Source organism: Portunus trituberculatus, chromosome 1 (genome assembly GCF_017591435.1).
Source record: "Portunus trituberculatus isolate SZX2019 chromosome 1, ASM1759143v1, whole genome shotgun sequence".
Classification (NCBI taxonomy): Eukaryota; Metazoa; Arthropoda; class Malacostraca; order Decapoda; family Portunidae; genus Portunus; species Portunus trituberculatus.
Window position 1 is genome coordinate 4,670,529 of NC_059255.1, and position 27,219 is coordinate 4,697,747.

Sequence of the window (27,219 nt, forward strand, 5' to 3'; positions counted from 1 at the left end):
TGCGGCCGGACTCTATTGCCTGAAGGGCTGACATAGAGTCCGAAAAAATGACAATTGAATTATGAATTGAATTTAAAGCATAATCTATGGCTTTGTCAATAGCAAAAATTTCAGCAGAAAAAACCGATGTATGGGTAGGCAGCCGGAACCTGAGGGCACATTCACACGACCATACACTTGCGCCCACACATTCACCTGTCTTGGAGCCGTCTGTGTAGAGATGTAGGGATGGAGGGAGGCCAGCGACGAGGGCTCGGAAGTGGTGTTGGAGAAATAGAAATGAAAGAGGAGGAGGAGCCAAGCCGCAATGTTTAGGTAAGTCCCCCTCGTAATGTTGCCGTTCTTTATTATGCATTTTGGTGTTTTGAGGTATATTTGAGGTGTTTTAAGTGTGTTTGGTAGTGTTGCAGAGTGTTTTTCGGTGTTATGAGTGTGTTTTCAGTGTGTATTAGAGGTTTTGTGTATATTTTACGTATCTTGAGTGTGGTGTTGGGGTGTGTTGGAGTATTTGGGTGTGTTTGAGTGCATATTTTAAGAGGTTGTGTTAGGTTTTGGGGGGTTAGTTTGGAGTGTTTTAAGTTACTTGGGTGTGTGTAGGGGGTGATTTTGGTATATATTGGGTGTTTCTAGTGAGTTTTGGGTGTTAGGAAGTATTGTGAAGTGTTGCGTTGTGTTTTGAGTGCGTTTGGGAATATTTTTGAGTAGTTTGGGTGTGTGTGGGGTGTCTTGGGGATGGTATTGGTGTAGATTTGGTGTTTCTAGTAAGTTTCAAGTGTTTGTTGGTGTTTTGAGGTGTTGCATGGTGTTTTAAGGTATTTTGGGTTAGTTTTGAGTATTTTAAGTGTTTTGTGTATGTGGGAGCGGTGTTGCGGTGTGTTCGGGTGTATGTGTGTGTATGTGGAGTGGTATTGGTGTATATTTTGTTACTCTAGTATGTTTATTGGTATTTTGAAGTGTTGCATGGTATTTTGAGGTGTTTTGAGTGTGCGTTGGGTTAGTTTTGAGTGTTTTAATTGTTTTGAGTGTGTGGGAGCGGTGTTTTGGGTGTGTTTGGGCATATTTGTGCATATTTGTGCAAGTGGGAGGGAATGAAATGATGAAAGCGGAAGAGAATGAGATGATGCAAACACAGGGAATGAGATGATAATGGTGATGATGGTGGTGTTGGGACGGTGTGGAGAGGCGAATGAAATGAGACTGTGAAGATGTGGTGGTGGAGTGTGTGGAGCAGGCAAGTGGAAGAGAATGAGATGATGCAAGAAGAAGGAATGATGTGATAATGGTGGTGGTGAACTGTGGTGGCGCTGGGACGGTGTGGAGAGGCGAATGGAAAGATTGAGGCTGTGAATGTATTAGTGCAGGAAACATGGCTCAATATATGCAATACTTAGTGATGTGAAAGACAGTGTTTTTATTTTAGTTGCAGTTTTTCTTGCCCTTTCACTTCCCGATACAAAAAAATAACCTCTGCAGTGCTGGGACGCATTTTTACCATGAGTTTTGGGTGTGATTTGACGGGTTTATTGACATTAGGAAGGGTCTATGGTGGTCAAGAAATAAATGGCCAGAATCTTCACTATTGTAATCCACCACATAAGTTTGTGAAGCTGTATAAGATCGATGAATAGTAAGTAGAAGTTCACGATAGAAAAAAAAAAATAAATAAATCCATCTCTTCAGTAAAGGGACACATTTTTATCCTGAGTTTTGCGTGTGATTAGACGGTTTTATTGACATTAGGAAGGGTCTATGGTGGTCAGAAAATAAATGACCAGAATCTTCACCATTTTAATCCCCCACATAAGTTAGTGAAGGTGTATAAAACCGAGAAATAGCAAGAATATAAAAACACGTCATTGTAGTGAATAAGATCAAGGCAGCCACACGGAGCCACGCGGACAGTGGACACCACCACCATCACCATAACCCGGCCAAACATCCCACATTTTCTTTAATATCTCTGCTATTCTTGGTCCACGCAGGATGTACCGGTGTCCCAAGCTGGTGGATGTCCCGGTGGTGGTGGAGCTGCCCTCTGTCATGTACAAAATGGCACCTTTTAGCTTAAAAAGCCACGATTCGAGTCCCGCCCAGCTGGTGCAAACTTCCAAGGTGAGACGGACAGCTGGGGCTCTCTTCATTAATGCCACCTTATTTGACCTTGTTTGACCTGACCTGGGTGTCCTGAGGGTGGTAATGGTGGAGTATTGGTGTGTCTTGCTGGTGTTGTATAGGGAAAGGTTTAAATGCACGTTTTTATACTTTATTTTTTTTTTTTTATTTACATTATTTTCTGTGGCTCAGTTCTTTTCTTTTTTTTTCTTTATTCTTTATTCTTTTTTCTTTTTTCTTTTCTATTTCTATTTTTATTATATTCGCTTTGGTGTGGCCAGACATACACACTTCTCTGGTGGGGGGGGGCACTGGCACTGTTCTAATATACACATCCCGGTACTATTGCAGTGTGAACCAATACACCACGTCACTCTACACACTCTCACGGTCCAGATCACACTTCTACCAACATTTCTGTCGCCATTTTACCCTATCGGAAATTTATTATAACTAAATTTAGGTTAGGATAGGTCTATGAGCATTTCTAATCCCATTTTACCCTATTGGAAATTAATAATATAGGACAGAATTTAGGTTAGGTTTAGGTCAGGTCAGGTCAGGTCAGGTCTATGAGCATTTCTGTCCGCATTTTACTCTCTCGGAAATGAAAAATAACTTCAGGACAGAATTTAGGTTAGGTTTGGTTAGGTTGGGTTACGTCTACGAGCATTTCTAACCCAATTTTACTCTATCGGAAATTAATGATAACTTTAGGACAGAATTTAGGTTCCTGTTAGCCAGTCCACCTCTCTTGAAAACAGAAGAAAAAAAAAAAACCTACTACTACTACTACTACTACTACTACTACTACTACTACTACTACTACTACTACTACAGGGGTGTCCGGCGGCCTCAGCACTGGAGGCGAGACAAGAGGCTGTGCTAAAACGACTACAAAATTTGAAAGACCAGCTGGACCATTTGCAATCCACTCGAACGACTACTGCTACTGCTGCTGCTACTACTGCTGCTGCTGCTGCTGCTACTGCTGGTGGTCTTGGGGCTGCTGCATGCTCCTCGCCACTTAAGGTTTGTGTGTCTGTGTGTGTGTGTGTGTGTGTGTGTGATATGGAAATTTTTGTGTGGTTGTATAAATTGTGTGTGTGTGTGTGTGTGTGTGTGTGTGTGTGTGTGTGTGTGTGTGTGTTTTGGTGAGAAATATGTTTTTTCTTTCCTATCCCTTTCTTTAACCTCACTTGACCTGACCTAACCTAACCTAACCTGACCCAACTCAGCAGAACGACCCAAAATAAATTGACCTAACCTAACCTAACCTTAACTTCCTTTCCCCACCCCAAAAAAAAAAAAAAAAAGAGAGAGAGAGAGAGAGAAAACGAGAAAAAAAGGAAAATTAACCTAACCTAACCTAACCTACCCGCTCCTAACCCACTCCTAACTTACCCTAACTTAACTATGGCCTGCTGTGACCCACTCCGGCAACACAGGGCTATTCGAGTGACCTTCTGCGGCAACAAGAATCCGTCCTGTACCGCCTTGGCCGCCTGAAGGACAAACTGAGCAAGATATCCACACAGGCAGAAGTTGTGGATAATTGTGAACCTTCCTCCTTATCCACAAGACACCAGGCTATCCTCAAGGTCATCGGTGCCCTCAGAGAAGAGTTGGGCTTCCTATCCGACCTACAGAAGTGGATGGAGCAGCGCGAGGTGGACTTGTGTGTGTGGATTGTGTGGATTAATGCGGATATTTGATTTTTATTGTGTTTTTAATATTTTAGTGTCTTGGTGTTTTTTTGGGATAAGACATGATAGAAGTGGATTTTGTGTGGATTCTGTGTGGATTAATGCGGATATTTGATTTTTTATTGTTTTTTTAATAATTTAGTGTCTTTTAGTGTGTTTTTGGATAGGATGTAGTAGTGGAAGTGGATTTTGTGTGGATTAATGTGGATATTTCATTTATCATTGTTTTTTTAATGTTTTAGTGTGTTTTTTGTACTTATTAGTATATTTAGCGTTTGTTTGGCTTAGACGTAGTAGTGGAAGCAGATTTTGTGTGGATTCTGTGTGGATTAATGCGGATATTTGATTTTTATTGTGTTTTTTCAGTATTTGTGTCTTTTAGTAAGTTTTTTCATTTATTAGTATTTTTTAGCGTTTTTCGGCTAAGACGTGGTAGTAGAAGCGGATCTTGTGTGGATTAATGGGTGATGTTGATTTTTTATTTATTTACTTTATTTTTTTAGTAAGTTAGTGGTTTTTTTAGGATAGCGTGGAGTAGTAGAGGTGGATCTGTGTGGATACGATGTGGATATGTGTGGATTAATGAGAAATGGGTTTTTTTGTGTGTGTTTTAAATATTTAGTTTCTTTTAGTGTATTTCTGTGTTAGGGTGTGGTAGTGGAAGTGGATTCGTGTGAATTTTATGCGGATTTTTGTGGATTAATGAGTAACGCTGATCCTTTTTAGCGTTCTTCATTAGTTTTAGTGGAAGTGGATTTCATGTGGATGCAAAACCACAAACACTCCCAAAACACACACTCAAACACCCCAAAACACACCCAAACACATCTGCAGACATCCCTAAAGACACCCACACTCACCCCAAACACACCCATAAACAAGACATAACACTCCCAGACACCCAGACACTCAGACATCCCAAATACACCCATACACCCAAAATGCCCCCAGACACACCCACATACATCTCAAAACACACCCAAAACACCCCAAAACACAGCCAGCCACCTCAAAACACCCAGACACACCCACAGACACGTCAAATACACCCAAAATTTTCTCAGATTCACCCCAAAATACCCCAAAACACCCAAACACACCCCTAAACACCCAGACACACCCCTAAACACCCAAACACACCCCAAAACACCCAAACATACCCCAAAACACCCAAACATACCCCAAAACACCCAAACACACCCAGACACACCCACACACACCTCAAAACACTCAAACACACTCTAAAACACCCACACACACCTCAAAACACCCACACACACTCCAAAACACCCACACACACCCCAAAACACCCACAGACACCCCAAAATGCCCCCAGACACACCCATAGGTTTGTGTTGCTTATGGTGGATTTTGGGGTGAGTGTAGTTACAGTGGTGGTGATGTGTTGCAGTGTGGGTAGAGAATACAGTAGTCTGTGGCTGTGTTGTGTGTCAGGTTGTGTCACGTGTCAGGCTGTGTGTCATATGTCAAGCTGCGTTTACACCAAGCAAAGCAAATCGATTAAGTTTTTGAAGGTTTTTTGAAGAATGTCTTAACTTGTCACTTTAAATCAGCTTAATTCCAACCGAGTGAGGCTCAGCACAGCATTCAGCAGCCTTCGAGGAGTGTGGATGCATCAGCTGTGGTGGAAATGGCTGTGGCTCATGAAAAAATGGATGTAAACCAGTCATTAATTCTGAACTGGCATTATTTGAGTAGTCGAATTAACTTGTCACAGGATCAACACAGCATTTAGGCAGCCTTTGGGGAGTGTGGATGCATCAGCTGTGGTGGAAATGGCTGTGGCTCATGAAAAAATGGGTGCAAACCAGTCATTAATTCTGAACTGGTATGATTTTGAGTTGATTTGCCAGGTGTAAACAGTTGCATTGAAGCTGGTGTGGCCAATCAACACCATTCAGGAGTGGTGTTGATGCTTCTGTATTGATGACTCAGCTTGTTTGGTGTAACCGCAGCCTCAGCGTGGCCGGACTAACCACTAACTCATAATATTGTCAATTATCTAAAGCTGGATATTAATTTGATTCATATAATTTTTTTTGTTTTCATTTGTTTTTTTTTTTTGTATTTGATTTAGTGGAACATTTAAATTTGTAATTTGTTTAAGAAAATGTGGAATAGTGTTACTGTTACTATTATTATTATTATTGTTTGTGTACTATTGTTTAAAATGTCAAATATTTACCCAAAGACAAGAACAAGATGAAGAAAGTTATACATTTAACAAAACAGATATTTCCTCTATCTCTCTATCTCTCTCTCTCTCTCTCTCTCTCTCTCAACACAAAAACAGCAACAAGAAGAAGAGAACAAGAACAGCAAGAGCAGGAGCAAGATCAGCAACGTGGAGAAGGAGATGGAGATAGAGATAGAGAAGCAACACAAATTTGTCTTGCGGAAACTTGTCGCTCTCAAGGAGGAACTCAAAGGCATTGTTGACAAGTTGAGGAGGTCATCGGAGAGTGAGGAGGAAAAATACGAGCTTCTCTCCGTCTGTAGCTGTCTTGACCTGACCTCCGATGACCCGACTGCTGAAAATGTGACCTCTTCTTCCCATCCTCCTCCTCCTCCTCCTCTTCCTCTTCTTTATTTCCTTCCTCCTCCTCCTTTTCTACTGATTCTAAGACTGTTAATTCACTTCCTTCTTCCTCCTCTTCTTTATTCTCTCTCCTTCCTCCTCCTCCTCCTCTTCCTCCTCTTCCTCTTCCTTCCTCCTCCTCCTCCTCTTCTTCCTCCTCTTCGTCATTTGAAAAGGTTAACTGCAAGTATTGTGTGTGTGTGTGTGTGTGTGTGATGTTTTGTATGTTTGTTTTTTTCTTAGCTAGATTTTTGTTATTGTTGTTGTTGTTGTTGTTGTTGTTGTTCTCTGCAATATTTAATCTGTTTGTCTTAATTTCATCATTTTTGCATATAATTATTAGTATTTGTATCTCTCTCTCTCTCTCTCTCTCTCTCTCTCTCTCTCAAAAATTATGCACCTTTCTCTCTGTATTTCACTCACTCTCTCCCTCCCTCACTCCCTCCTTCCCCACAGACCTTTCTCTCACCACTCACTCCAGCCCCATACACAGACACCATCCAGCCCCATACAAGACTTGGTGATTGCCGCCAGCCCCGCCAGCCCCCCTCTGTCCCTGCTGGTGCTGCGGAGACTGCTGGGCCAATCAGGACTGCCCGTTCACTGCTCCAGCCGCCTCCACTCCTCCGTACCGCAGGTGAGGCTGACGGTGGCCTGGGCTGATGGGATGGGCTCAGTTTAGGTTAGGTTAGGTGAGGTTAGATTTAGTTAGGTAAGGTTAGGTGAGGTTGGGAAATTAATTAATGGTGATATATATATGTGGTGAGGTTTGGTGAGGGTGAAAAATACAAATAAGATTGATAATATTAATGGCGTCCTGGTGTGTTGTGATAGGCGGGGGGGGTTAGTGTCTATTATTTAGTTATTTATTTATTTTTCCTTGTGATGTGTTTTTGTTGGGAATTTATGGGTCAAAGGAGGTGTTTTGATTAGGTTAGGTTAGGTTAGGTTGAAGAATTGCTGAAAGAGGTGGAAATATGTTGGAAATAAATGAATGAATGAACAAACACAGTACAAATGCAATGAATATGACAAAAACCTGAAAAAATTATGTACATTCTTCAAATAAAAACACACAAGAATATTACTAACCATTTTGAACTACTACTACTACTACTACTACTACTACTACTACTACTACTACTACTACTACTACTACTACTACTACTACTACTACTACTACTACTACTACTACCACTACTACTACTACTACTACTACTACTACTACTACTGCAGGTGCGTCCAGAGCTACAGGCGGCCTTCACAGAGAGTCCCCTGGAGGAGCGGAGCAAACACAGTGTGGCGTTTTCTCTCCAGTGGAGCGACGTGCCCTCCCCTTCCCTCATGGTGAGAGAGAGAGAGAGAGAGAGTGAGTGAGTGAGTTTGTATATTTTATTTTAGTTTAGTTTCTTTCTTGCAGTGTGTGTGTGTGTGTGTGTGTGTGTGTGTGTGTGTGTGTGTGTGTGTGTGTGTGTGTGTATTTGTTTTTCTTTCTTTTTCTTTTCTTTTATATTTTAGCTTCATTTTTCTTTTCTTTTATATTTTAGCTTCATTTTTTCATCCGTTTATTTATTTATTACCCTCTCTCTCTCTCTCTCTCTCTCTCTCTCTCTCTCTCTCTCTCTCTCTCTCTCTCTCTCTCTCTCTCTCTCTCCCAATCATTATCTCATCTGAACACATCCTTCCTATATTTTTCTCTCTCCACAACACCACAACACCACAACAATACCACCACTAATCCCCCTACTCTCCCTCTCCCCCCACACTCCAGATCAACCCCCTGCGGCAAACCAGAATCGCGGGGGAAGCCAATATTCTCCGCTACGTCACCCGGTTGCTGCCATCGACCTCCCCTTACAATTTTGAAGCCACAGGGACATTTACTAGCATTGCCGAGACTGACTCCTTGCTGGACACTCTGGAGGGCAGCCTGGTGTGGGGGGGTGCCAAGGAGAGGGCCGCAGTCATGAGGGAGATCGGAAAAAGGTGGGTGTTTTATGGGTGTTTTTGGGGTGTTCTGGTTGTTTTGAGGTGTTTTGGTGGGTTTTTGGGTTTTTGGGTGTTTTGGTGTGTTGGGGTGTGTTTAGGTGGGTTAGAGTGTGTTTTGAGGTGTTTTGCAGTGTTCCTGAGTGTTTTGGGGTGTTTGGGTGTGTTTTGCAGTGTTCCTGGGTGTTGTGGGTGTGTTTTGGTGGGTTTTGAGGTGTTTTGGTGTATTTTGGGGTGTTTGGGTGTGTTTTGCAGTGTTCTGGGTGTTGTGGGTGTGTTTTGAGTGTTTGGGTGTGTTTTGTTGTGTTCTTGGGTGTTTTGGGGATGTTTGTGTGTTTTGGGTATGTTTTGTGGGTGTTTGCAGGTGTTTGGGTGCATTATGGGGTGTTTGAGAGTGTTTATGTGTGCGTTGGGGTGTTTGAATGCATTATGGAGTGTTTAAGGGTGTTTGTGTGTGTTTGGGATGTTTGAGTGCGTTATGGGGTGTTTGAGTGTGTGTGTGCATGCGTGTGTGTATGTATGTGTGTGTTTGGAGTGTTTGTGGATATCTATAGGTGTTTTGGGTGCGTTTTGTGATGTTTTAGATGTGTATGGATGTTATAGTGAATTTTGACCTTCTCCCCCCCCGCCCCCCCTCTAGGTTAAGCCGTTCAGCGTTCCTGTGTGGGGGTCAGTGTGGTGTGGTGGACCTGCTGGCGTGGTCACTGGTGCGGCAGAGAGGGGGTGCGGTGGACCAGGCTATCGGTAATTGGCTGGCACGGGTCGACGCCTTGGCTGGCATAGGTGAGGCTTGTGTTAGAGAGAGAGAGAGAGAGAGATTATTCTATTTATCTTTAATTATCTCCTCCTCTTCCTCCACCTCCTCCTTCTTCTCTAGAGGCAGAGTGACATGATTTCTACTTTATTAACTGGAGAAACATTCTTGAAAACCCCGCCAGTCATCTCTGTGGCCTTGGAAATTAGTTATGAGAGAATAATGCATTTTTAAGCACGTTTTTATGGTTGTAGAGGCAGAGTGACAAGATTTCTACTTTATTAACTGGAGAAACACTCTTGAAAACCCTGCCAGTCATCTCTGTGGCCTTGGAAAATAGTCTTGGTGGAAGAATGATGCATTTTTAAACACGTACCGAAGACAGAGGCATAGAGTTTGCAAAAAAATAGTGTTTATGTAGCATTAGAATTAATAATGTTCCTATAATATTACTAATTCACAACATGATTTCAAACACTAACATCCTTTTTACAGATCTCACCAAAATAACAACTACAACAACAACAGCAACTAAACAGCAGCAGAAAAGCAAGCCACAACCACCAGCACAAACAACAACAACAACAACAAAGGAAGGAGGAGAGAAGAAAATCAGTCCACAGAATGAGAAGACTTATTTAGGAAGGAAGGACCTCGAGAAGTACTTGAAGGAGCTTGGTGTGGCTTTCCAGGTGAGACAAGGAGGAGGAGGAGGAGGAAAGTTAGATAAAAGAAGGAGAGGATGGGGAGGAGGAGGAGGAGGAGGAGGAAGAAAGTTATGTTAGATACAGGAAGGAGAGGAGGAGGAGGAGGAGAATTAGATAGAGGAAGAAGAGGAGGAAGGAAGCAACATTACATAGATTGAGAAGGAAGAGAAATTAGAGGAGGAGGAGGAGGGAAGTTAGATTCATACAGGAAGAAGAGGAAGAGGAGGAGGGAACGGAACTTGGGAAAATACAGGAAGAAGAGGAGAAAGTGGAATAAAAGGAGGAGGAGGAGGAGGAGGAAGTTAGATTCATACAGGAAGAAGAGGAGGAGGAGGAGGAGGAGACAACTAAAGAAAAGATAAATAAAAGGCAAAGAAAGAAAGAGAAAGTGAAGATATTTTCTCTCTCTCTCTCTCTCTCTCTCTCTCTCTCTCTCTCTCTCTCTCTCTCTCTCTCTCTCTCTCTCTCTCTCTCCTCATATTCTTTTCCTTCCTTAAATCTCTCCCTCTCTCCCTCTCCTCTCTCTCACCCTCCCCCTCTCACCAGATCAAGGAGCACCAGGCAGTGATGACGGTGGAGGCGTTGATGGGTGAAGTGGAAGGATTGCCGGGAATCATCACCAAGAATCTTTTCCTCAGAGACAAGAAGAAAACGCTTTATATTCTGTCCACCAGGCATGATACTGAGGTGTGTGTGTGTGTGTGTGTGTTTTTCCTGTTCATAATGCAGAAATGGTGTTAATCTGCCACTAGAATCTTAGAAATACCCTTAAAAATCCTTGTCACTTATTGTTTCTTTAATTGATCATGTAGAGATGGTGTTAATCTATCAGCAGAACCACAAAAATATCCTTAAAAGTCCTTGTTAAATCTACTAGAACCGTGAAAGCATCCTTAAAAACTCACGTCACTTATTGTTTCTCTTGCTGATAATGTAGAAATGTTAATCTGTCACTAGAATCTTAAAAAAAATCCTTAAAATCTCATCATTACATATTTCTGCTGCTAATAATGTAGAAATGTTAATCTGACACTAGAATCTTACCTAACCTGATTTAAACACTCTTAAAAACTCCTTAAAAACTCTTTATTACATATTGTTTCTGCTGCTAATATTGTAGAAATGTTAATCTGACAGTAGAATCTTACCTAACCTGATCTAAACACACTTAAAAACTCCTTAAAAACTCTTTATTACATATTGTTTCTGCTGCTAATTATGTAGAAATGTTAGTCTGTTACTAGAACCTCACCCAACCAAATCAAACCTAACCAAACCTCACTCTAACCTAACCTAACCTAACTCAACCTTAATTCAACCCAACCCAACCTAACCCAACCCAACCAAACCTCACCCTACCCAACCTAATATAACTTAACCAAACGTCATTCTTCCCAATCCAACCCAACCCAACCTAACCCAACCCAACCTAACACAACCTAACCTACTCTAACCTAACCACACCATTACAGATCGACCTCAAGACACTCGCCAAGAAAATTAATGCGAAGGACTTGCGTTTCGCTGACGGCACCACACTCTACGACACATTGGGGGTGCGTCAGGGCTGTGTGACCCCCCTGGCCCTTATCAACGACCCTGGGCACACTGTGAAGGTCCTGCTGGAAACGCCCCTGATGGAACTGGCAACAGGGCATATCTATTTTCACCCCCTGAGTAATGATGCTTCCCTGGGGCTTAAGCCGGCCGGTCTCCAGAGGTTCCTTGAAGCCACGGGACATGCTCCGCCCACACTGGTCCAGCTGTGAGGTGTGTGTGTGTGTGTGTTTGTGTATGAGCGTGTGTGTGTGTGTTTGTGTGTGTGTGTGTGTGTGTATTTGTGTATATGTGTGTGTGTGTGTGTGTGTGTGTGTGTGTGTGTGTGTGTGTGTGTGTGTGTGTGTGTGTGTGAGAGAGAGAGAGAGAGAGAGAGAGAGAGAGAGAGAGAGAGAGAGAGAGAGAGAGAGAGAGAGAGAGAGAGAGAGAGAGAGAGAGAGAGAGAGAGAGAGAGAGAGAGAGAGAGAGAGAGAGAGAGAGAGAGAGAGAGAGAGAGAGAGAGAGAGAGAGAGAGAGAGAGAGAGAGAGAGAGAGAGAGAGAGAGAGAGAGAGAGAGAGAGAGAGAGAGAGAGAGAGAGAGAGAGAGAGAGAGAGAGAGAGAGAGAGAGAGAGAGAGAGAGAGAGAGAGAGAGTTTGAGAGAGAGAGAGAGAGAGAGAGTTTGAGAGAGAGAGAGAGAGAGAGAGAGAGAGAGAGAGAGAGAGAGTTTGAGAGAGAGAGAGAGAGAGAGAGAGAGAGAGAGAGAGAGAGAGAGAGAGAGAGAGAGAGAGAGAGAGAGAGAGAGTTTGAGAGAGAGAGAGAGAGTTTGAGAGAGAGAGAGAGAGAGAGAGAGAGAGAGAGAGAGAGAGAGAGAGAGAGAGAGAGAGAGAGAGAGAGAGAGTTTGAGAGAGAGAGAGAGAGAGAGAGAGAGAGAGAGAGAGAGAGAGAGAGAGAGAGAGAGAGAGAGAGAGAGAGAGAGAGAGAGAGAGAGTTTGACAGAGAGAGAGAGCGAGAGTAATATTGTTGAATAATAGTACTGAAAATCTTTATAATGTTGTTATTTAAATTGGTTGTGATTGTAGTAGTAGTAGTAGTAGTAGTAGTAGTAGTAGTAGTAGTAGTAGTAGAACAGTATTATAAACTATCTCTCTCTCTCTCTCTCTCTCTCTCTCTCTCTCTCTCTCTCTCTCTGCAGCTTGAAATAAATTGAAACTTGTCTCGCTCTCTCATTTCCTTTCCCTTTGCATGTTGGAGGGGGTGAAAGTGCACACACACACACACACACTCACACACACTCACTATCTATTTGTCTATCTATTGTTCTGTTTCCTTAGTGGTTGTAATGCATGTTTGAAAATTATTATTATTATTATTATTATTTATTTATTTATTTTAGTGGAGCCGAAATGTTGGTTCCTTTTTGAGTCAGTTTTGAATTGAGAGAAAAATTTGTGTGTTTATTAATTTATTTTATTTATTTATATTTTCTGACAGAGAGAGAGAGAGAGAGAGAGAGTAATTACGAAGGAAAATAAGAAAAACACAAACCGGGCCATTTTATTTCATTTTTATTGTATTTTTCTCCATTCTACGGTAAACAATATAGAAAAAACTCGAAAAAAAGAAATAAAACGCGCTAAACTAACAATAAATACAAAAGCTTAGTGTATAAACAGCTCTCTCACTCTCTCTCTCTCTCACTCTCACTCTCTCACTCTCAGGCCAAACAAGCGACTATATAAAGTAAACAAATTAAGTTCTGTTTGTTACGGTTGTTTGTTTTGAGAAGACGTCGAAAATTTGTGTGTTTTAGTGACGATGGGGACGTATTTGAGTGTTTTTATCAATTGTGTGGTAGAATAGGTTGAAAATTAAGAGTCTGGGTGAAGAATAGGTAGAAATATATTAAAATGTGTGTGTTTTTGAGGACGTAAAGGTGGAAATTTGAGTATTTTGTGGAGAATAGGTTGAAAATTGAGTCTGGTTGAAGAATAGGTAAAAATATATAGAAATTTGTGTGTTTTTGGGGATGTAAAGGTGGAAATTTGAGTATTTTGTGGAGAATAGGTTGAAAATTGAGTGTTCGGGGAAATATACATAGAAATATTTGTGGGGACGAGAAGGTTGAGATTTGAGTATTTTGGAAGAATAAGTGAAAATTGTTTTTTTTTTTTTTACAAATGAGAAAAATGAGTGTTTTGAAGTAACATGCTAAAATCTTGATGCTTTATCTTCGGAGAGACGTCAGAATATTAAAATACCTTTTTTCAGAAATACGTAAAAATTGAAAAAAAAAAAAAAAATCATTAATAGCTACAAAAATTCTTAATACTTACAAAAAGAAAACCGTAAAATCAAACATTTATGAAAGCGTCGTAGAAAATGTTTAGCAAATACAAGTTAATTGAAAAAGCTGTTCCATGCGTTTGGTAATCAAGAAAAGTGCTTTATAAAACAGTTAATATCCCACATTGACTCAAAATAAAGCTACAAATTGGAATAAATAAATAATGAAGCATCTGATTAGCAAATACAAGTTAATGAAGAAGTCTTGTAAAATATTAAGAATAAAACGCCTTATAAAACACTATCAATATCCCACAGACACCACAAATAAAACAAAAAAACACATTAGAATTGTTATATGCGATCAGCTGCACCATGCGTTTCGTAAATATGAAATAGAAAAAACAGCGCTTTATAAAACACTATTAATATCCCACATTGAGCATACATACAGCCACAAATTAAACTGGAAAAAGCATCAGAATTGTTACATCTGGTTAATGGTGAGCCGTGCCGAGTGTTTGGTAAATACTGAAATGAAAGCTTTATAAATCACTTAATATTCCAGACACCATTATATTCTCAACTTATGAGTAAAAAAACTGAATTATTACAACTGAATGACAAATATAAGTTAATGATGAGCTGTGGTGTGTGTTTGGTATAAGAAAATAAATAAATAAAAACTTGACAGAACTTATAATATCCCACTGCATATAAATAGTCTCAACGTCAATATTTTTTGTTAGAATTGTTACGTCGGGTTAGGAAAATACACAGGAACCCTTTCACTGCGTTCGGTCCATGTTTCTGTGAGTGTGTCGAAAAATTGCATAATCTATTAGTTTTTTTCCAGTTTCCTTTCTTGTAGACGCTTGTAAAGACTTCACACACTACTGGTGGTGACTGTCTTGTATGTGTTTCATTGATTACTTGTCGAGAAATTGCTAACTCTTCTCCGTTTTTTCCAATTTCCTTTCTTGTACACACTCCGAAAGACTCCAAGCATTACTGGTGGTGGTGGTGGTGACTGTTTTGTATGTGTTTGGTGTGTTTCCTTGATTACTTGTCGAGAAATTGCATAATCTATTAGTTTTTTCCCGTTTCCTTGTTTGTAGATGCTTGTAAAGACTTCACACAATACGGCAGTGAAAGAGTTAAATGGAGAAACCGTAGTGTGCGTTTCACAATTACAAATAAAAACGCTTTAGAAAACACTATTATCCCACATCTGAGTATAGATAAAAGTTACAAAGGAAATAAGGAAAGCTATTACGTCTACGCACCTCAGTATTTGTCAGGTCAGAGGCAGGACATGTACAAAGTTGTCATTTGCTTACATTTATTAAGTGTTATTGTTATTTGTAGACACTCAAATTGCAAGGCTGTCACAGATTGGAGGTGGTGGTGGTGGTAGTAGTAGTAGTGTAAAATTGGGAAGGTAGGGAAAGAATGGAAGGAAAAGAGAGAGAGAGAGAGAGAGAGAAAAAAAAGGTGAGATTTTGATTTATTTTAGACAGACACCACCATCTCCTCCTCCTCCTTCTCCTTCTCTCCCTAACACAAACATAAACCTAAAATAAATAAGGAAAAGGAAAGCGAAAAAAAAAATCACATCGCAAAAAAGTACAAAATAAATAGTTAAATCCCCAAAAAACCCTTACAAAATAACACATGTCCGTATATCCGTGTGTCTTGAACCATGTGTGTGCGTGTGTGTGTGTGAGCGTACGAGTGTCTCAGAAGGCCCGAACACGACTTAATTTAGCGTCAATCTCCTCCACCAGAGCGTCGACGCGTTCACTGGCGCCGCGGAAACTTGTCGGATCCGGACCAATCATCTTAATGAGTGCCGGGACTTCTGTTGACGAGTAGGTGAACCTGTGGAGAGAGGGAGAGGGTGTGAGAGAGAGAGAGAGAGAGAGAGAGAGAGAGAGAGAGAGAGAGAGAGAGAGAGAGAGAGAGAGAGAGAGAGAGAGAGAGAGAGAGAGAGAGAGAGAGAGAGAGAGAGAGAGAGAGAGAGAGAGAGAGAGAGAGAGAGAGAGAGGTTATATTTGTGAGAGTATATTTGAAAGAGAGAGAGAGAGAGAGAGAGAGAGAGAGAGAGAGAGAGAGAGAGGGTTATATTTGTGGAAGTATATTTAAATAGAGAAAGAGAGGCTGCGTTGAGTGACAGTGGGTTTGTCAACTACTGTGGGGGACATACTGTGGGGCTGTGGGCTGAGAGAGAGAGAGAGAGAGAGAGAGAGAGAGAGAGAGAGAGGTTATATTTGTGAGAGTATATTTGAATGAGAGAGAGTTATATTTGTAGAAAAGGTTATATTTGTGAGAGTATATTTGAAAGAGAGAGACACTGAGACAGACAGGAAACTACCACACACACACACACACACACACACACACACACACACACACACACCACCACTACCTCACTCACCTACACAGAGCAGCCATGGTCCTCCACAGCAGCTCCTCCTGAGGGTGTGTGCTGAAGAACTGCAGGATGGCCATGGCTAATTCCGGCGCCACATCATCAAACACCACTGTCTTCACCTCCTTCGTGCCAAGATTGTACATGATGGCTGATCCGTACTCCTGGCACTGTTTGGGGGGTGGTTGTGGGGTGTGGTAGGAAAGGTTGGGGGTTGTATGGAGTGGGTCAGAAATTGGTTTGGTTTTTTTTTTTTTTTTTTTTTTTTGTGTGTGTCTCTCTCTCTCTCTCTCTCTCTCTCTCTCTCTCTCTCTGCCCACAGCCCCACAGTATGTTGACAAACCCACAGTCACTGTTGACAAACCCACAGTCACTCACCACAATCTCTCTCTCTCTCTCTCTCTCTCTCTCTCTCTCTCTCTCTCAGCCCACAGCCCCACAGTATGTTGACAAACCCACAGTCACTCCCCACAGCCTCTCTCTCTCTCTCTCTCTCTCTCTCTCTCTCTCTCTCTCTCTCTCTCTCTCTCTCTCACATTCAAATATACTCTCAAATATAACCTCTCTCTCTCTCTCACATTCAAATATACTTTCAAATATAACCTTTTCTCTCATTTCTCATCAATCTCTCTCTCTCTCTCTCTCTCTCTCTCTCTCTCTCTCTCTCTCTCTCTCTCTCTCTCTCTCTCTCTCTCTCTCTCTCTCTCTCTCTCACCTTGGGGTTGGTGTTGAGCAGTGCGTTGACGGCAATCTTGGTGGTGACCCGGATGTTTGAGGTTGCCTGGCTGCCGTCCTGCCACTCAGAGATGTACAGGAGCCACTCAGACGGACTCACGTGCTCAAACATGTTGCAGAACTGTTTGGGGGGGAGGGGGAAGGGTGTCAGGTCAAAAGGTCAAAGGTCATACTGTGTTTTGTGTTGATTATTTGTGGTTTATTTATTTATTTATTTATTTTATTTTTTTTTTCATCGTATATTTATTTTTTTTATCAAGTTTTGTGAAAAGTATTTGCAATTTTCTCAATAAAACTTAAAATACTGGTTACTGTTACTATCATTACCACTGCCACTACTACTACCACCACCACCACCACCAAACACACACACCAAATACACCCAAACACCAAGAAACACACACAAAACACCCAAACACTCCCTAAACACCACCAAATATCCCAAAACACCTGTAAACATCCCTAAACACACATAAACATCCCTAAACACACCTAAACATCCAAACACATCCCTAAACACCCAAAAACCAAATCCCAAACACACTGGTAAACATCCCTAAACACACTCAAACACATTCTACACATAAACACCCCTAAACACACCTAAACATCCCAAAACACACCTAAACACCCCAAAACACACCCAAACACACTGGTAAAACATACTCAAACACTCCCAAAACACACTCAAACACATTCTAAATACAACCAAACACCGCAAAACACATGTAAACATTCTTAAACACACATAAACACCACCAAACACCCCTAAACACCACAAAACATACCCAAACACCACAAAACACCTCTAAACACCCAAATACACCCCCAGAACACATGTAAACATCCCTAAACGCACATAAACATCCCCCAAAAGATCGCAAAACACACCCAAAACACCACAAAACACTCACAAACAGCGCAAGGGCCTCCTGCTGATCGGCACTCAAAAACTCCACTCTGTTGGCGTAATTCATGATGGTGTGATCGCGCCTGTCTTGGTGAAGGAGGAGGATGACATCATCTTTCAACGCCGCCGCTGCCATTACCCTCACCAGGTGCACCCTCGCCTCGTCAGGGACATTGCCATCGTGAAACACGCGCCCCAGAAGACTGCTAAAGTTCTCCCCCAGCGCCCAGGAACCCTCGTCGTCCAGCACATACGCTCGCAGCTCCTCCAGATGTGCTTGTTCCTCAGGTGTCAGCATGTTACCCAACACCCCCACCAGGCACTCAAACTCCTCTCGCGCCTGTGGAAGAGTGAGAGAGTGAGTGAGTGTGTGTGTTTGTGTGTATGGTAGTGTTTAAAAGGTTTCGGCAGGGTTTAGAGGCTTTTAGAAGGCTGTGGCAGGGTCTGTAGTGGTCTGGGAGGCTGTGGCAGGAGTGTGTGTGTTTATGGTAGGGATTAAAGGTTATGGCAGGGTTTTAGAAGACTGGCAGGGTCTAGAAAGCTTTGGCAGGGTGTACAGGTAATATGAGGAGGTGGACAGGTTAAGAAGAGCAATGGAGAGGCTGTGGCAGGGTCTAGGGAGCTGTAGCAGGGTTTAGAAGGCTGTGGTAGAGTTTAAAATGCTGTGGCAGGGTTTAGAAAGCTGTAGCAGGGTCTAGAAGTCGTGTGAGGAAGTGGAGAAGACAGGGAAAGCAGTGGGGAGGCTGTGGCAGGGTCTGGTGGTGTGGTAGGGTTTAGAAGGCTGTGGCAGGGTTTCGAAGGCTGTGACAGGGTTTAGAAGGCTGTGACAGGGTTTAGAAGGCTGTGACAGGGTTTAGAGGGCTGTGACAGGGTTTAGGGGCTGTGGCATGGTCTGGGGGCTGTGGCAGGGTTTAGAGGGCTGTGGTATGGTCTGAGGGCTGTGGCAGGGTCTAGGGGAGGTGGACAGGGTAAGGAGAGCATAATATTTGCAAGTTACCACACAAATCTTGGTGTATCATTGCAAACTGACATTTCTTCAATGGCTTGATATACAAACACCCTTGATGGACTTTGGAACCATTGACAAGTAGACAGTTATGAAAAATGCATTGACAAGTGTAAAGTTTAATAATAATAATAAAGTAATAATAATAATAGTAAAGTTTAATAATAATAATAATAATAATAACAACCACAACACAAACACACAAACAAACACACACTTACAACAATGTGGCCATCTACACTACAACCTTTGTGAGGAGGAGGAGGAGGAGGAGGAGGAGGAGGGAGGAGGAGGAGGAGGCAGCAAGCAAGTACCCACCTTAATTAATGCATCGTAGGTAGTGATGACTCGAGGCTCGTGCGCGGCGGCCAGGGGGGGGCCCAGGCGATAGATGGTTGGGGGGAGGGGGGGTTGGGAGGTGGACAGGTTGGGGTTATAGGAGGGGACAGGCCTTAGGAGTACCCCAGGCCGTCCTTCCTCTCCTGGGGCCGCTAGCATTACTATAGAATCAGAGGAGGGAGGTCGGGAAGGGGCGTGATGCGGGGGTGATGGAGTGTGACGGGGGGGCTAAACTGAAGGTTGAAATGGACATGAGGGAGGACGGGGGGCGAGGAGGTAGCCCAGCGAGGAGGGAGGTGAGGGAGGTGAGGGAAGCAGAACGAGAGGGAAGAATACGAGGAGGAGGAGGAGATGAAGGAAGAGATCGCGTGTTTTGAGGAGGAGGAGGAGGAGGGAGAACGAGAGGTGGACATACGCTGAAGAGTGGAGGAGGAGGAGGAGGAGGAGTGAGAGGCCGAGAGAAGCGAGGGAGAAGGAGACGGAGACAGAGAAATTCCGGACAGTCTTCGAAAATCCTCATCTTTCACTTCAAAATATGGAAGATCAGGTTCGGGGGTCACAGTGCCCACGGAGGAGACCAGGGAGGGGGTCGGGGAGGACGTGGGGGACGGGGAGGGGAGGGGAGGAGGGGAGGTCCTGCGGGGTCCGGGGGCGCCCTTGGGAGGGGTCATTAGGGTCCAAAACGTAGAGCATATAGTAAGATGACCCAAAAGACATGACGGAGGAGGAGGAGGAAGATAGTGACAAGCCAGAATTAATAGTGGAGGAGCGGGAGAGGGAGGAGGAGGGGGAGGAGGAGGAGGGATAAGGAGGAGGAGGTCTATCTGGTATTTCACGAGGAGGAGGAGGAGGAGGAGGAGGAGGAGGAGGAGGAGGAGGAGGAGGAGGTTTATAGTGTATACATGGAGCTGTCTTTGCTCTATGTGGAGGAGGAGGAAGAGGAGGAGGAGGAGGGTGAGGAGGAGGAGGAAGAGGAGAGGAATCATCAAAGTTGTTATTTAAATCACTATGCACGGAATCCTTCTTAGAGGAGGAGGAGGAGAAGGAGGAGGAAGAGGAGAAGGACGCGGAGGAGAAGAGTGAAGAACGAGAGGAGGACAAGGAAGAGGAGGAGGAAGAGGAAGAGGAGGAGGAGAAGGAATATATAGAAACATGAAAGTCTCCATACTCTGAACCCCAAATGAGAGAAGAAGAGGAGGAGGAAGAGGAAGAGGAGAAGGAGGAGGAGCGAGAGATGTAAGGAGGAGGAGGAGGAGACTTGAGAGAGAGAAGAGAAGGGGAGGAAGAACGAGTGGAACGATGATGATGATGATGATGATGAGGAGGAGGAGGAGGAAGGGAGGATGAACGATAAGGAGGAGGAGGAGGAGGAGGAGGAAGAGGAGGAGGAGGAGGAGTGTTATGTAATTTTCCGGTCACACAAAATGGCCACTTAGATAAATCATTACTCACATTTAAATATTCTTGGAAAGTTATAGGTGGTTCTCTTTCCACTTCAGGTTCTGCTGGTGGTGGAGGTGGAGACACGCCCTGTGGTTCCTCTGCTTCCACTCCTTCCACCACCTCAGGGTTCTCCGCATCGGCCATTCCGCTCTCCTCTTCTCTCTCTTGCGATATATCCTCTTCCTCAATTGATTGTAGTGGTGTTAATGTGTTCGTGTGTGCGTTTGTGTCTGTGGCGGGCTGTGGAGTGGTTTCTGCCTCGTTTTCTACTGTGTCTGTGGGCTGTGGAGGTGTGGTACAGTCTGTGGCAGGCTGTGAGGCTGTGGCGCTGTCTGTCTCTGTCTCTGTGACGGTTTGTGAGGGTGTTTCTGCGTCTGTGTTACTCTGTGTGTCTGCGGGCTGTGTCTGTGTGTCTGTGGTGTTCTGTGGGGCTTGGCTAGTGTCTGTGGTGTGCTGTGTGGCCTCTTGTGTGGCTGTGTCTGGCTGTGAAGGCCCTGTGTCAGTCTGTGTGTCTGTCTGTGTGTCTGTTACCACTGGCTGTGAATCTGTGTCTGCGTTTCTGGTGGTCTGTGGCTCAGGCTGTGGTTCTGTGGCAGGCTGTGGTTCTGTGGCAGGCTGTGGCTCTGTGGCAGGCTGTGGTGACCTCCTTTCTTCCTCCCCTGCCTCTGTACCACCTCCTCCTCCTTCTCTTCCTCCTCCTCCTCCTCCTTCCTTCGCTGGGGTGACAGTAACCTCAGGAACTGTCTTGGGGGGGGTTACTGGTGTGGCTGGGGGAAGAGGGGGCTTGGAAATACAAGGTTTGGGGGCTGTGGAGGTGGTGGAGGTGGTGGAGGTGGTGGTAGTGGAGGTGGAAGGATCCCCGTTCACGCCCTCAGGAACATCACAAGTTGATCGCGACTTTTTCTTCTTCTTCTTCTCCTTTTTCTCTTTCTTTTCTCTCTTCTCTCGTTTCTCCTTCTTCTTCTTGTCGTGTTTGTTGACCTTTTCGTTGATGGAGTTCCTGCGGTCCTCGAGTCGTAGTGTGTTCTGTCTGTCGGGTCAAGAATAGGGTCAAGTTAGCGGTTAGGTTAGTTAGGTTTGAGAAAATTCACTTATTGGGGTTTTCAAGGGTGTAGTGGAAGTTATTGGGTGTTTTCAAGGGTGTAGTGGAAGTTATTGTGGTTTTCAAGGGTGTAGTGGAAGTTATTGGTGTTTTCAAGGGTGTAGTGGAAGTTATTGTGGTTTTCAAGGGTGTAGTGGAAGTTATTGGTGTTTTCAAGGGTGTAGTGGAAGTTATTGGTGTTTTCAAGGGTGTAGTGGAAGTTATTGGTGTTTTCAAGGGTGTAGTGGAAGTTATTGGTGTTTTCAAGGGTGTAGTGGAAGTTATTGGTGTTTTCAAGGGTGTAGTGGAAGTTATTGGGGTTTTCAAGGGTGTAGTGGAAGTTATTGGGGTTTTCAAGGGTGTAGTGGAAGTTATTGGTGTTTTCAAGGTGTAGTGGAAGTTATTGGTTTTCAAGGGTGTAGTGGAAGTTATTGGTGTTTTCAAGGGTGTAGTGGAAGTTATTGGGGTTTTCAAGGGTGTAGTGGAAGTTATTGGTGTTTTCAAGGGTGTAGTGGAAGTTATTGGTGTTTTCAAGGGTGTAGTGGAAGTTATTGGTGTTTTCAAGGGTGTAGTGGAAGTTATTGGTGTTTTCAAGGGTGTAGTGGAAGTTATTGGTGTTTTCAAGGGTGTAGTGGAAGTTATTGGTGTTTTCAAGGGTGTAGTGGAAGTTAGTTATCAAGGGTGTAGTGGAAGTTATTGTGTTTTCAAGGGTGTAGTGGAAGTTATTGGTGTTTTCAAGGGTGTAGTGGAAGTTATTGGTGTTTTCAAGGGTGTAGTGGAAGTTATTGGGGTTTTCAAGGGTGTAGTGGAAGTTATTGGGGTTTTCAAGGGTGTAGTGGAAGTTATTGGTGTTTTCAAGGGTGTAGTGGAAGTTATTGGTGTTTTCAAGGGTGTAGTGGAAGTTATTGGTGTTTTCAAGGGTGTAGTGGAAGTTATTGGTGTTTTCAAGGGTGTAGTGGAAGTTATTGGTGTTTTCAAGGGTGTAGTGGAAGTTATTGGTGTTTTCAAGGGTGTAGTGGAAGTTATTGGTGTTTTCAAGGGTGTAGTGGAAGTTATTGGTGTTTTCAAGGGTGTAGTGGAAGTTATTGGTGTTTTCAAGGGTGTAGTGGAAGTTATTGGTGTTTTCAAGGGTGTAGTGGAAGTTATTGGTGTTTTCAAGGGTGTAGTGGAAGTTATTGGGGTTTTCAAGGGTGTAGTGGAAGTTATTGGGGTTTTCAAGGGTGTAGTGGAAGTTATTGGTGTTTTCAAGGGTGTAGTGGAAGTTATTGGTGTTTTCAAGGGTGTAGTGGAAGTTATTGGTGTTTTCAAGGGTGTAGTGGAAGTTATTGGTGTTTTCAAGGGTGTAGTGGAAGTTATTGGGTTTTCAAGGGTGTAGTGGAAGTTATTGGGTTTTCAAGGGTGTAGTGGAAGTTATTGGGTTTTCAAGGGTGTAGTGGAAGTTATTGGGGTTTTCAAGGGTGTAGTGGAAGTTATTGGTGTTTTCAAGGGTGTAGTGGAAGTTATTGGTGTTTTCAAGGGTGTAGTGGAAGTTATTGGGGTTTTCAAGGGTGTAGTGGAAGTTATTGGGTTTTCAAGGGTGTAGTGGAAGTTATTGGGGTTTTCAAGGGTGTAGTGGAAGTTAGTTTTCAAGGGTGTAGTGGAAGTTATTGGGGTTTTCAAGGGTGTAGTGGAAGTTATTGGGGTTTTCAAGGGTGTAGTGGAAGTTATTGGTGTTTTCAAGGGTGTAGTGGAAGTTATTGGTGTTTTCAAGGGTGTAGTGGAAGTTATTGGGGTTTTCAAGGGTGTAGTGGAAGTTAGTTTTCAAGGGTGTAGTGGAAGTTATTGGGGTTTTCAAGGGTGTAGTGGAAGTTATTGGGGTTTTCAAGGGTGTAGTGGAAGTTATTGGGTTTTTCAAGGGTGTAGTGGAAGTTATTGTGGTTTTTCAAGGGTGTAGTGGAAGTTATTGGTGTTTTCAAGGGTGTAGTGGAAGTTATTGGTGTTTTCAAGGGTGTAGTGGAAGTTATTGGTGTTTTCAAGGGTGTAGTGGAAGTTATTGGTGTTTTCAAGGGTTAGTGGAAGTTACACACACACTCTCTCTCTCTCTCACTAACCTGACTTGATCAATGGCCTGGCTTAATCTCTCCAATTCAAGATCCGGTGAATCACTTCGTCCCTGTTGCTGTTGCTGTTGCTGTTGTTGCTGTTGTTGCTGTTGCTGTTGCCGCTGTCTACCGTACTCGCCCGGGACAAACGTGTGAAGGTTGTTGTTGTAGTTTGCGAAGTTTATTTTACGTGACCCGGATGATTTGATATCGAGATCTTTCACGACTGAGCTTAAAGTTTCACCCAAAGGTCTGTGAAGGAGAAAGTTACGTTTGGTTAGGTTCAATTGAAGTTATTGGGGTTTTCAAGGGTGTTTTTGTGTTTCTAGTGGAAGTTTTTGGAGTTTTCAAGGGTGTAGTGGAAGTTATTGGGGTTTTGAAGGGTGTAGTGGAAGTTATTGGGTGTTTTCAAGGGTGTAGTGGAAGTTATTGGGGTTTTCAAGGGTGTAGTGGAAGTTATTGGTGTTTTCAAGGGTGTAGTGGAAGTTTTTGGGGTTTTCAAGGGTGTAGTGGAAGTTTTTGGGGTTTTCAAGGGAGTTTTTGTGTTTCTAGTGGAAGTTATTGGGGTTTTCAAGGGTGTAGTGGAAGTTATTGGGGTTTTCAAGGGTGTAGTGGAAGTTATTGGGGTTTTCAAGGGTGTAGTGGAAGTTATTGGGGTTTTCAAGGGTGTAGTGGAAGTTATTGGGGTTTTCAAGGGTGTAGTGGAAGTAGTGGAAGTTGGGGTTTTCAAGGGTGTAGTGGAAGTTATTGGGGTTTTCAAGGGTGTAGTGGAAGTTATTGGGGTTTTCAAGGGTGTAGTGGAAGTTATTGGGGTTTTCAAGGGTGTAGTGGAAGTTATTGGGGTTTTCAAGGGTGTAGTGGAAGTTATTGGGGTTTTCAAGGGTGTAGTGGAAGTTATTGGGGTTTTCAAGGGTGTAGTGGAAGTTATTGGGGTTTTCAAGGGTGTAGTGGAAGTTATTGGGGTTTTCAAGGGTGTAGTGGAAGTTATTGGGGTTTTCAAGGGTGTAGTGGAAGTTATTGGGGTTTTCAAGGGTGTAGTGGAAGTTATTGGGGTTTTCAAGGGTGTAGTGGAAGTTATTGGGGTTTTCAAGGGTGTAGTGGAAGTTATTGGGGTTTTCAAGGGTGTAGTGGAAGTTATTGGGGTTTTCAAGGGTGTAGTGGAAGTTATTGGGGTTTTCAAGGGTGTAGTGGAAGTTATTGGGGTTTTCAAGGGTGTAGTGGAAGTTATTGGGGTTTTCAAGGGTGTAGTGGAAGTTATTGGGGTTTTCAAGGGTGTAGTGGAAGTTATTGGGGTTTTCAAGGGTGTAGTGGAAGTTATTGGGGTTTTCAAGGGTGTAGTGGAAGTTATTGGGGTTTTCAAGGGTGTAGTGGAAGTTATTGGGGTTTTCAAGGGTGTAGTGGAAGTTATTGGGGTTTTCAAGGGTGTAGTGGAAGTTATTGGGGTTTTCAAGGGTGTAGTGGAAGTTATTGGGGTTTTCAAGGGTGTAGTGGAAGTTATTGGGGTTTTCAAGGGTGTAGTGGAAGTTATTGGGGTTTTCAAGGGTGTAGTGGAAGTTATTGGGGTTTTCAAGGGTGTAGTGGAAGTTATTGGGGTTTTCAAGGGTGTAGTGGAAGTTATTGGGGTTTTCAAGGGTGTAGTGGAAGTTATTGGGGTTTTCAAGGGTGTAGTGGAAGTTATTGGGGTTTTCAAGGGTGTAGTGGAAGTTATTGGGGTTTTCAAGGGTGTAGTGGAAGTTATTGGGGTTTTCAAGGGTGTAGTGGAAGTTATTGGGGTTTTCAAGGGTGTAGTGGAAGTTATTGGGGTTTTCAAGGGTGTAGTGGAAGTTATTGGGGTTTTCAAGGGTGTAGTGGAAGTTATTGGGGTTTTCAAGGGTGTAGTGGAAGTTATTGGGGTTTTCAAGGGTGTAGTGGGGTTTTGTAGTGGAAGTTATTGGGGTTTTCAAGGGTGTAGTGGAAGTTATTGGGGTTTTCAAGGGTGTAGTGGAAGTTATTGGGGTTTTCAAGGGTGTAGTGGAAGTTATTGGGGTTTTCAAGGGTGTAGTGGAAGTTATTGGGGTTTTCAAGGGTGTAGTGGAAGTTATTGGGGTTTTCAAGGGTGTAGTGGAAGTTATTGGGGTTTTCAAGGGTGTAGTGGAAGTTATTGGGGTTTTCAAGGGTGTAGTGGAAGTTATTGGGGTTTTCAAGGGTGTAGTGGAAGTTATTGGGGTTTTCAAGGGTGTAGTGGAAGTTATTGGGGTTTTCAAGGGTGTAGTGGAAGTTATTGGGGTTTTCAAGGGTGTAGTGGAAGTTATTGGGGTTTTCAAGGGTGTAGTGGAAGTTATTGGGGTTTTGAAGGGTGTAGTGGAAGTTATTGGGGTTTTCAAGGGTGTAGTGGAAGTTATTGGGGTTTTCAAGGGTGTAGTGGAAGTTATTGGGGTTTTCAAGGGTGTAGTGGAAGTTATTGGGGTTTTCAAGGGTGTAGTGGAAGTTATTGGGGTTTTGTGGAAATTGGGGTTTTGTAGTGGAAGTTATTGGGGTTTTGAAGGGTGTAGTGGAAGTTATTGGGGTTTTGAAGGGTGTTTTTCATGGTTCTATTGATAGTTTATTGTTGTTATCATTATTATCATCATTTCCCTATCTATTTATTTTTCCTTCTTTTTATCAATCAATCTACAATGCCCAGAAATGTGTCACGTGTCAAAGCATCATCATCATCATCATTATTATTATTATTATTATTATTATTATTATTATTGCTACTGCTCCTGTTGTTAGTTTTTACAACACAACAAACAAACAAACATATTTACCGTACCATGTGTAGTTGCGTCTTCTTCCGCACTGGAGGAGGAGGAGGAAGAGGAGGAGGAGGAGGAGGAGGAGGAGGAGGAGGAGGAGGAGGAAGTGTGTCTGAGTAAAACTAACAATTTTTTTCCTTCCCTCACACACACACACACACGCACACACACACACACACACACACACACACACACACACACACACACACACACACACACACACACACATTATAACAATCTAAACTACCTCATTGTTAAGCTAATAATAAAGCTACATAATTTCTTAAGAGTATTATTATTATGTCTGTCTGTCTGTCTGTCTGTCTTTTGTATTCATGTTTATTGAGTCTAAAAGAGAGAGAGAGAGAGAGAGAGAGAGAGAGAGAGAGAGAGAGAGAGAGAGAGAGAGAGAGAGAGAGAGAGAGAGAGAGAGAGAATATAAATATGAACTAAAACTACATTATAATCTTTTTACACACACACACTCATACTCTCTCTCTCTCTCTCTCTCTCTCTATGAGTAAGAAGAATTGAAACTGTGTGTGTGTGTGTGTGTGTGTGTGTGTGTGAGTGAGGAGGAGGAGGAGGAGGAGGAGGGAAGGAGGAGGAGGAGAGGGGATCGGTGCCAGATATTTGTAAGCTTGCCAACATTGGAGCCAACATCTGTCCCAGGGGCCTGCGCGCACGCACACACACACGCACACACACACGCACACACAAGGAAGGATTGTT

General features: G+C 43.1%; 2 protein-coding genes across 7 annotated transcripts in view; one reads left to right on the forward strand and one right to left on the reverse strand.

The window, feature by feature from the left end:
- The first annotated feature begins 1,814 nt into the window (after positions 1 to 1,814).
- LOC123513393 (aminoacyl tRNA synthase complex-interacting multifunctional protein 2-like) lies at positions 1,815 to 15,607 on the forward strand. 3 transcript variants are annotated; one of them, XR_006677387.1, is made up of 11 exons: positions 1,815 to 2,112; positions 2,953 to 3,144; positions 6,911 to 7,054; positions 7,654 to 7,764; positions 8,189 to 8,403; positions 9,044 to 9,186; positions 9,653 to 9,849; positions 10,411 to 10,551; positions 11,337 to 11,634; positions 12,594 to 13,364; positions 13,466 to 15,164. XR_006677387.1 is itself a non-coding variant. In XM_045270622.1 (10 exons), the coding sequence occupies exons 1-9, from the start codon at positions 1,984 to 1,986 to the stop codon at positions 11,631 to 11,633; spliced, it is 1,569 nt and encodes a 522-aa protein (XP_045126557.1). In that variant the 5' UTR covers positions 1,815 to 1,983; the 3' UTR covers position 11,634; positions 15,472 to 15,607. The 3 variants fall into 3 exon arrangements, 2 of the variants coding, with proteins under 2 accessions (XP_045126557.1, XP_045126506.1); XM_045270622.1 differs by lacking the exons at positions 12,594 to 13,364; positions 13,466 to 15,164 and adding an exon at positions 15,472 to 15,607; XM_045270571.1 differs by having other exon boundaries at positions 12,594 to 15,164.
- LOC123513140 overlaps positions 15,013 to 27,219 on the reverse strand; it is a 28,337-nt gene continuing 16,130 nt past the window's right edge. For all 4 annotated transcript variants that reach the window (XM_045270174.1, XM_045270082.1, XM_045270272.1 and 1 more), the window contains 6 exons: positions 23,720 to 23,962; positions 20,558 to 21,578; positions 17,765 to 18,100; positions 16,831 to 16,971; positions 16,122 to 16,285; positions 15,013 to 15,565 (listed from right to left, as the gene is read on the reverse strand). In XM_045270174.1, the coding sequence (XP_045126109.1) occupies positions 15,424 to 15,565; positions 16,122 to 16,285; positions 16,831 to 16,971; positions 17,765 to 18,100; positions 20,558 to 21,578; positions 23,720 to 23,962 (2,047 nt within the window). In that variant the 3' untranslated portion in view covers positions 15,013 to 15,423. The remainder of the gene's footprint in view (positions 15,566 to 16,121; positions 16,286 to 16,830; positions 16,972 to 17,764; positions 18,101 to 20,557; positions 21,579 to 23,719; positions 23,963 to 27,219) is intronic.